Here is a 10,541-nt window from a genome sequence, read left to right on the forward strand (position 1 = left end):
ACTATAGCTGATGCACGCCTTATTAGTTCTGCAAGTTCAATCTGTTTTTGTATTTCGCAAAGTGTTGATGCAGTTGGTCTAAGTGGAATCTGAAAACGTGAATGTGTGGTTCTTCCACCTTGCATCAATGTCGCAGCTATCCCAGATGTTGCTACCGCAATTATAGTTTTACCCATTTTTCTTAGATGTGCCAACATCGAGCGGTATAAAAAAGTCTTACCAGAACCTCCAGGACCATCGATGAAGAAAAGTTTTGATTGATTATGCATAATACGTCCTATGACGGTGTCAAATGCAATCCTCTGTTGAGCATTTAAACGTTCAATAGATCTCAAATCATCATCAGAAATCTGATAAGAAAGCTCATCCTCAATTATTCTTGGTAGTGGTGTGTCTTCTAAGAACTCAGCACTTATTGATGGCAAATCAAAATCATCAAGTTTTTTTTGTAATGATGCAACAACCTTCGTATCTCAAGCAATAACTTATTAATGATTAAGTTACTTGATGAAATTTCTTTACCATAATCTTCACACATGTAAGGATGGAACTCATCCTAGAGTTCTCGAACCATTGTTGGTTGACAAAACACCAGTATGGATACAAATAACCTTCTCAATGAAGATGACATTTTAACAGAGCGTGCTTCTTGCAGACATTGTTTTATATAATCATCCTGTTGGAGAAGCTGCCTCATTTGAGCAGACTCCTTAAATGTTGAATATGTCACCCCATTCACAGTCATTAGATGTTCAAAAGATGTTGGGCCCCTAACATGATTTAAAAGGATACGAAGATAAAACATCTCACCTTCAGATGGCGACACAACATATACTCTTCCAACCAATTTATTGTTGCTTCTTCGACGAATCCATTTTTTTCAGATTTTATCCATGTGTAATATTGTGGAAATTCTCGATATAAATACTTTCCAGTCAAGTCAGGATCACAATTTGTTTTGAAAAATTCTGTAAGCATAGTCTTTGAGATGTCATCATCTGCAAGTATATCAATCACACGTTGTTGTGGGTCGAAATAAATCATATGTTGGTTTGGTTTATGTATTTGTCACCTAATGACTGAAGGATACATCCTGCTGAACTCAAATGAGAAAATTCGCCATAATGCTTCAGGCGCACAAATCCACCTTCCATCCATATATTGTTGGATTTCATCACAATTTTGCCTATTTCGTAACTCTAGTGCGACTCGATCAGGACCTTTATGGATGTACTTGTATATGTACTTGACACATTTAATCCCTCCACATACTTCAACATTAATATGACAATCATATTTCAACAAAATCCATGGATTGTATGGGACAACCCAACCATTATCAATTAAAACATTGTCATTGTTGGGAATTGATACTTGGACACCTCTACGTCTTCGATATAAAGGGTATGAATCATTTCCTCGAGATGTGTATTCTACAAATGATTTTGGAAAGTTCTTCTTACATTTACCACTTACCATGCATGGACAATTAGGATTGATTGGTCCACATGGCCCATGTATCATATGGTGGACAACTGCTTTGTGTAGATTGGGTTCTTCTGTTTGTAATGGTATTTCAACACGCACAATTGAGTCAAAGTGATCGGGAGTACACAACTTGTCATTATTTTCAAATATCACTAACATATGAACATGAGGAAGCCCTCTTTTTTGATACTCGATGACGTACGAATAAGAGCAGACCTTACCTAAAACCCCTCTATCCACAATGTATTTATTAAATTCCTCAAATTTTGACCGAAATATTCTTGTAATAAAATTTGGACGGTCTTGAGGTGATTGTCCAGGAAGTAGTTGATATTTTATCTCATTCCAATTCGGATTGCATGTCATTGTAAGCATTATATCTGGTTTTCCATATGTTTGTACCAAAGTCATGGCATCTTGATACCTTTGGTACATATTACGTGGGCTTCCACCGAAAGATGAAGGTAAAACAATTCTGGTACAAACATTTCCTGTATGATGTATTCGGTAGAGATGTGTAAGATGTGAGTTGTAATAAGGTCCCAAAAACGTGTGTGGGGAAAGAATGTGATATTTAGGATTAATGAATAATTATCCAGATTGTCTTTGTTTGGTCAACATTAATGTCAAATTTTATGGTCAAAATTCTGGAGTTTTAATTTTTAATTTTATAAATTGTGGTTATTATGTGTGACTATAGCGTGTACATGGAAGTTTAAATTTTTTCACATGAGATGTTATTATGGCTGAAGAATAATTTCGATTTTTATGTTAAAAAACTATATCATGTAAGTTAACAAATTTAGACTGTCAAATTATTTAAGCTTCGAAATCTATTGTCTGTCATGAATAAGTTCATTGTACAGATTATTTTTGTGTCATAATGTGATAATACCATGAATGTTCAATATATTAGAGTCATATATACTTTAGTTTTGATTTTTGGGGAAATAAATAAATTTAGTATCAGGCAATAGTAGATGAATTATTTGAGTTTTTGATGTTTGGTTATATGTTTAAATTGGATTTGTGATTTATTTAAAATTTGTAGACCGAGGATTCGAAGTTGCAAGTTCAAGTTGACATGTGATTGTTTTTACTTTATGTTGACGTTCAAGTCGTTATATATGAATGTTATGTTTAAGTGTAGGTATATCTAAGGATAAATTAATATAGTAATTATTTATAAAGTGAAATAAAAAAATATGAAAGATTATAGTTAAAACATATAAGTGGTAAATATTAAATTTAATGAAATATGAAAGAAGAGACATTTTTTCGTATAATAAAATGACCAAAGTATTTAATTTAAGGGTTTGTGCATTATTATATGGTCTATTAAAAGTACCAATGTAGTTATTCTAAGGGCTGGTGTATATAATGTATTTGGTAGATATGTATATGTCTGCCTTCCTCATTATCAGCAGCATACAACTCTTGCAATACAATGGGAGAAGGGATATGATCCAAATTTGTACTTCCATTTCTATAGCAGAATTGTGATGTTTCACCATGAAACAATTGAGCTTGGCAATGTATACAAATTCTTGGTTCAGACAATTGCCACTGGTAATTTATCTCACTTTCACCGAAATTTCTTGCTAGGTTACGATATCGACGTGGACGTGGATATCTTCGTATGTTACTAATGACATTGTTTTCATTGAAGTTATTTCCTGCATTATTTATGAAAATAATTTTCTTAGTAACAAATATAAAAAATAAATTTCGTTACTGGAAGATTGAACCAATAAAGCGTATAATGAAAATTTATTATTCTAACCTATTTGTAAACATTGTTTTTAAATTTAATATATTTTAAAAATATTTTGTGATATACTGTTTATTGTAAAAAGTTTAAAATATAATCACAACAACAAAAAGTTTTGTTGAAATGATGTTTTAATATAATTAATATTTAATATATTAGCTCCATATTCATGACACACGCAATGCGTGTGCCTCATTGGGTAGTGTTAATTGAAATTATGAAATGCAACTATTCATTTAATGCGATTTTAAATTGATTTAATTCAGTACGTGGATGATTCGGGTGGGGAAAACGTTGATTATTCCATCAATAAAGTAACATATAACATCTCAGTGCCCGATGAATTGGATGCATTTCAGGCTATCCTATGCGTAACTCTGTTATTATATATTGTTTAATTTTATTTATTATATATATATATATATAATTTACAAAGAAATAATAATCATTCATTTAAATTATTATTATTTATTATTTATTAGAGCGTGGACGTGGTGATCGACGAAAGCTATAACGTTTCAAGTTTTTTGTATCTCATCTACAAAAACTCTCTGGCTTAAAAGAAATCTGCATTTTGAAGATCATCACCGAAAATTGACTGCAAATTCATGGGTACGCTTTCGTAATTATGATTATTATATATGTTGTTTCTTGATAATTGAATAGTATTTGGGGATTGTATATTATGATATGAAATCCAATTGATTTCTTCACTTTGCATTAATCTCTTGTTCATTCTGATGTTAAAATGCCTCAAATGTACTATTTTTTTCAGGAACTTATGGAATAATCTAAATAGATTGAACTTGTCATAAAACTTAGGGAACATTTGGTGTTGACATAGATGGTACTGTAGGAAGATTGCCAGCCAACCTCGTCTCTAATCTCATCGCCTTTTCTGTTTCAGATTCGAGGAAATACACCAAGAAGGATTGCGGTTTTTAATAAGTCGACTTCGCTCTATTTGTAATTGGTTTTCCTTCGGGGTCTTGCCAACGTATTGAAGCAGATTCACATAGGATTTTCCATCTCCATTAGCTTAATGTTTTCTAGTGACAGACTGTTGGATAAATCCGCTTAAATATGTAAAAGAAGTTGTAATACAACTGATATAACATATAAATGTAATGGTAAAGTAGATAAATAAAAAAAATTAAGCAATAGAGGAGAATTATTACAACAAAATATGAATTATTGTTGTTGCTTTTAACTGAAAATTAATTTTGTGAAAAAATTCAGAGGATTTTTATTATTTTGTGAAAATTAATCCCGGATAAAGTGTTGTGGAATGAAATGGAAAGCAACTCAGAGGTTTCTATTATTGAGTTCCCAAAGTTGAAGATACTGAAACTGTACTATCTGCCAAACCTTTTAGCTTTCACCCAAGGTGTCGAAATCATAAAATTCCCCCATTTGATAGAACTAGAAATCATCGACTGCCCAAAACTCAGAACCAAAATATTCAAATACCCAATCGGGAAGATTGAGCGGCTCCTCGTTCGTAATCATGACACAATAGAAGAAATATTTAGGGATGATGGAAATCGCCGTATCATATTCCAAGAATTGTATGAATTGGACCTAATTGGTCTGCCATGCCTGACAACGTTCTACAAAGGTGTTGAAAGCATCAAGTTTCCAAAGCTGAAATGGTTGCGGATTAGAAAATTGCCAAGGCTGAATAGTTTTTTGCCCATAGATCCAGAACCGACTCACGACCATCATTCTCTTCATTTATTTTGCAATAAAAAGGTACGTCTTTTCTTCGTAATCCCAAAAAACCAACCTAAGTATTTTAATTTTAAATAATATAAATATCAAGAAACAAATATTTCATCATTATAATTGTTATTGGGTTTGAACAGTGGGAGCAACAATAATGGCTTTTGTTTTATTTTATTATCATGGCCATTGCCTTTAATATATTTTTTTTATGTTTGTTGCATAAACAAAAAGATTGTATTATATATATTTATTGTATTATTGTATAATATTTATATAATAAAATCTTTTATATATATATATATATATATATATATATATATATATATATATATATTTGTGTGTGTGTGTATATTCAGCAAATAAATTGTTGGTATTGTTATTGTTGTGTTATTTGTAATATAGTGTTAGCTAGAAAAATGCGAAGTGGTTATGTTTTACAGTTGTGATGAAGCATAGTGTATTTGGATTTTACATTTAGATTAAATTGATTTCATTTTGAGCAATCAATGAATTATCATTTAATTTGTCTATCTTTTACAGGTTGAAATTATTGGCCCAAAGACACTTTGTCTATTTGACATGCCCGATAAAATAAGCAAGATATGGTGTCGTCATATCCCAATTAGTTTCTTTCATAATCTTGAGAGCTTGTTTATATATAAAGTTGATGGCATCATAAACTTAATATCATCTGCGATCGCAAAAGCTCTTGTTAATCTCAATAGACTATATATAAAATATTGCAAAGAGATGATTGACGTGACCGAGGATGAGACACATGTAAATGTTAACTTTGTTTTTCCTAATCTGGGATATTTGGATATTGAAGGCAATTGTAAGTTGAGAAGTTTTTGCCAATGGAAGCACGTATTTGAGTTACCATCACTTGTCGAGGTACAAATAGCTGATTGCCCTCTGATGAAAACTTTCACTTTGGGATCGCTGAGCACGCCAAAATTAAGAGAGTTCCACATAAATGGCGAGGACATTGAAATGAAAGACTTGAACGACGGCATACATCATTTCATAAGTACTAAGGTATGTTTCTATGAATATCCAATACATAAATTTCATCTTATTACAATGTATATTTGTTGTTTATATGTTGCATGTGTTGGAATGAATTTTTGCTTTTGTTTTATTCAAAAAAGTACAACCCCTCTTTATATTTTGTCTTTATAATTATACTAATGTTCATGGGCAAAAACTTGTGTGAGACGGTCTCACGGGTCGTATTTATGAGACAGATCTCTTATTTGGATTATCCATGAAAAAGTATTATTTTTCATGCTAAGAGTATTATTTTTTATTGTGAATATGGGTAGAGTTGACCCGTCTCACAGATTAATATCCGTGAGAGGGTATCACATGAAACACATTCATGTTCATGCTCTGTTCCCTTAATGTACTGGACTTGTATATTTAACATATGTTGAATTCATTGTTGTGAGAGGTTAGCAATTTTATTATCATAATATACTAAGAGTATATTTTCTCTTTCAATATTATTCCTTCTATTTGGTAATTATGATTCACTCGTTGAATTATAGTAATTACTCTTCATTATGATAGGCTTAATCCTAAATATGTTTATTATGCAATTGCTGCCTAATTTGGGTCTACTCGTTTCGTTTAAATTGATACTATATAGCATAATGCAAACGAAGATGAGAACAAGGATGAGTACAATGAGGATGAGAAGCATGAGGACAGGAAAGAGACAGAAGGCGAGGAAATGACAGAGAGTAGCAACAGCAATATTATGTGAGGTGATGGTATTCAAATTGATTTGTTTATGTTTTGCTAGTGAAAGGAACATTAACTCATGATTCTAGATACACGTATTAGCTTGTAGCCAATTTATTTTGGTGCTGAAACTTACATTGAACCCGTAAAGAGGATGGAAATCATGGTATTCGCAACTTTCAGTCGAGAAGTTCGATAGCTTCGATTTGGCATTAGTATTACCCTAGTTTTTCTAGTTAATCAAAGACCCATTTTTCCAAGAGGAAGGTATAGTCCCGAAGTATTGAGAAATTTTTGGAGTTCAAGAAAATGGTATATCTATTCTTTTTTATAAAGGTTGAGTGCCTTGATTTGTCATGACAAATTTCATCGTTATTATTTCTCTCCCATCGGTTTTGTTACATTTTTAAGATACATATGTTTTGACTGAAATATTTAATTGTTAACAAGTGCAGTGGGCAACAAGAAGTGATCAAGTGAAGAAGAGAAAGAGCACTTGAAGCAAGGAGTCAGAAAGTAAAAAGAATGTATGAAGATGAAATTTTCTTTAAGTTCTGCTTCTTTGTTGAATCTTTAAGTCTGTTTTCCATTCGTTTTCGCCTGTAAGATGGTTGTGAATTTCCTGATTGTTGGAAAGATATTGATTTTGTTTGCGGATTTCGGATTATTATTTTTTCTGTTTTTCATTCATTTTATAAGATGGTGAAGTGCTTCCATTTTTTTAGCAGTATAATAGATCGGGCTGATGGTGAAGTGCATCTATTTCCCTTAAAAAAAACTTCATAAAAGAATATATACATAATGTCTTGGTGACACGAACTCCCTTGGCTATAATGCTTGACAGGCTATGGGATAAGGGAGACATGAACAAAATTGTTCCACATCACAAAACTAAAATGTGAATACACCATTTATAAAGTCATACATTTCTTATATATTATATTATTTATTTTTAAATTTTAAAACGAAAATAGCACTTCATTCGAGGATTCAGTGGGTCTACCTTGGATCATAGGCACATACTACCAGACTTCAATAAAAAGAAAATACATATTTATATTCTCACGAGTCAAATATATTTAATTTGGTTGGATGGATACACTTTTTTTGGTAAATTTAATTCCCTAGAATGGAAAAATGTTCATCTTCGTGCCAAATGTAAACGGAAAATTTTTAATTTTCGTTCTGTAAATTTACTTCTTCACTTTCTCTATATTATAAAATTTCAATTTTTATCATATAGCTTTTCATTTCAGAAATTTTAGTTATGTTTTCTCGCGGAAATGCTGATATTATACTGCATAATTCAACACCATGATATTATACTGCATAATTTTTGGTATTCAAATTTATTTTTTATGTTTTGCTAGTGAAAGAAAAAGTTGACTCATGATTCTAGCTACACGTATTAGCGTGTAGCCAATTTATTTTGATTTGAAACTAGGGTGTTCAGAAACTGAATGGTTTGGATCGTTTTGCGGTTAATAATGGTTTGAATTGATTTTATAATCAATTAAATCGAAAAAATTTGTTTTGTTCAAATTTCGGATAAAAATAAACCACCGAACCAAACCAATTAAAAATAAGTGGTTTATTAATTCCAAGTAAATGGAAAAAAAAGCGTCCTAGCTTTATTTCTATTACGGATGTAAACGAACCAAACCGTTTGTGAGCTATTCGAAGCTCGATTCGATAAAAGCTCGTTTGAGCTCGTTTAACGAGATTAGTTAAGATAAACAAACCAAACTCAAGCTTTACAGTATTCGGCTGTAAACAAACCGTTTGTTAACTCGTGAACATGTTCGTTAGTAAGTTCATGAGTAATCTTTTAGATAAAAAAATAATAGTTTTGATATTTGATTTATTGATTTTGCATATTATTTATAGATAAATCTATTAAATTTATTTATTATAATAAATTTACAAATTTTAATAAGAATAATATAATTTTCTTTAAATATATAATTTATTTTTAATTAATTTAATGAAAATTTAAATGTATAATTCATTTTTATTAAGCTTGTTTAGGCTCGATAAAGGCTTAAATAAGCTCGTGAGCCATGCATATATTCGTTAAATAAAGCTCAAGCTCGGCTCGATTATAAACGAACGAAGCTCAAACATTCAAGAGTTCGGCTCGGCTCGACTCGATTACATCCCTAATTTCTAGACTACTTCTCAATTTAAGTACACAAAAATCGTCACCATGAAATTCTGCATGATGGGTTTGTATCTTCTTTTAAGGCTAAAGGATCTTACACACTTTTCAGGCATGCTTAATTTTCATCCCATCTTTAATTTCTCTAGTTGAAACTTCATTTTTCCCCTCTCTTCAAATAGAGCTTCTCCTTTGTTCCAAAATGTTCCCCCTACCGCAGCATCACGAAGTGCAGAGGCGAGTGTTAACTTTTATAGTACCTAAACTTGGATCCTAAACTCTTCCTAACTAGTTTGGTTTTACTTGGATTATTTCAGCAAGTTCATGCAACCCTCGATCGGTTAGCCCTTGTTTCTCTGTATCTTATAGTAATCTTCCTTTCAAGTTGGACTTTTTTGCTAAACCAACATATGCTGTTTTTTGGTCGAGTTTAGATGTTAAATCTTTCTCCAAGCTGCTTTCCCCTGCTTCTAATCTTTCTTTCTCCAAGCTGCTTTCCCCTGCTTCTAATCTTGTTTAATAAATATATGAGATGCATGCAACAGGTTGTTGTAAGCTTAATCTGAATATTTCGAAATTCTGCTTTAATATATTTCCACATTCTCGCGTTCAAAATTTAATATATTTGTGCCTTCAATTTTTGTTCCTTGTACTTAATAAGAAAAAATTGTATGTGGTTTAATATTTCCCCTGTACATCCAGAATTACCCAATATAGGTATACAAAATATTATACAACAAAAAAACACACAAACCATGTATGTAATAAATTAATCAATCACAATTGTATATGAATTAACAAACATGGTGTCAAAAGACCCGACCCGTCGGCTGACCCGGTTCGGCCCGATAAAATCATGATTGCGTTGAGAGTTTTCGGGTTCAGGTCAGATCGAGTTGAATCCGATATCTGGCCCCCCCAAAAAAAATCGGGTCGGGTTCTGGTGACATGAAAATTTTCAACTTTTTTGTAAAAAAAATATAATTAATAAGTATTGCTTACACTTTTATATATTGTATGTTTGAAAAAAAATTATTATTTATTTTGTATTTTTTTATTTTTAAACAATTGTTTATTTGATTTAGTAAATATATTTTCAATTTTATACAAATTTAAATTATATATGAGAGCTTTTGTTATTATGAGTATAAATTAAAATATTATTTTTTTAAATTTTTATTTAATTATTTTAAAAAAAATCGGGTTAGGGTTGAGAGTTTTTGGGTTGGTTCACATTCGCGTTGAGCAGTTTTTTAATGCTATCATACAAAAGACCCGGCCTGAATCCATCTTGACACCCATAATAACAAAACATCAATGAGTTTAATAAAAGATGTCCTTAAAACAAATCTTTAAACAATTAGAAACATTTCATACTTAAGTTGTATTTTATCATATATTTATCAATAATTTTATTTATTTATTTTGATTCTATACATGAAAGATTTATTTTCATTTTTATTTTTTAAAAGGCCAAACATCATATTCCATTAACATGACCTTTTTAAAAAAATTTATCACGAAGTTGACCGGCCAAGGTTATTGGGCCCTAACATGTATAATTAATTCTCATACCCAACCAACTAAAAGAAACTTATGGTAGTCCAACCCACAACGCAAAGAGATGTATAATAGATTTGTTTTTTTAAAACA

General features: G+C 31.1%; 2 protein-coding genes across 4 annotated transcripts in view; both read left to right on the plus strand.

Moving 5' to 3' along the window:
- Positions 1-9,804, plus strand: part of LOC140807963 (disease resistance protein At4g27190-like) — a 34,097-nt gene extending 24,293 nt beyond the window's left edge. For 2 of the 3 annotated variants that reach the window (XM_073164941.1, XM_073164934.1), the window contains one exon: positions 7,197-7,445. The gene's annotated coding sequence lies outside the window, so the exon portion shown is untranslated. Of the gene's footprint in view, positions 1-7,196; positions 7,446-9,108 lie in introns of those variants that run through there. The other variant, XM_073164935.1, reaches the window with a different exon arrangement.
- On the plus strand, positions 4,542-7,176 carry LOC140807965 (uncharacterized). Its single transcript, XM_073164942.1, has 3 exons — positions 4,542-5,011; positions 5,525-6,022; positions 6,636-7,176. The coding sequence occupies exons 1-3, from the start codon at positions 4,553-4,555 to the stop codon at positions 6,750-6,752; spliced, it is 1,074 nt and encodes a 357-aa protein (XP_073021043.1). The 5' UTR covers positions 4,542-4,552; the 3' UTR covers positions 6,753-7,176.
- Positions 9,805-10,541: the final 737 nt, after the last annotated feature.

This window comes from Primulina eburnea, chromosome 12 (assembly GCF_022965805.1).
Source record: "Primulina eburnea isolate SZY01 chromosome 12, ASM2296580v1, whole genome shotgun sequence".
Classification (NCBI taxonomy): Eukaryota; Viridiplantae; Streptophyta; class Magnoliopsida; order Lamiales; family Gesneriaceae; genus Primulina; species Primulina eburnea.

Bases quoted from the DNA above. Each gene is read 5' to 3' on its own strand.
- LOC140807965 (XM_073164942.1), top strand. From the start codon at position 4,553: ATGGAAAGCAACTCAGAGGTTTCTATTATTGAGTTCCCAAAGTTGAAG. The intron at 5,012-5,524 runs GTACGTCTTTTC...TATCTTTTACAG, and splicing joins ATTTATTTTGCAATAAAAAG to GTTGAAATTATTGGCCCAAA. The intron at 6,023-6,635 runs GTATGTTTCTAT...GATACTATATAG, and splicing joins ATCATTTCATAAGTACTAAG to CATAATGCAAACGAAGATGA.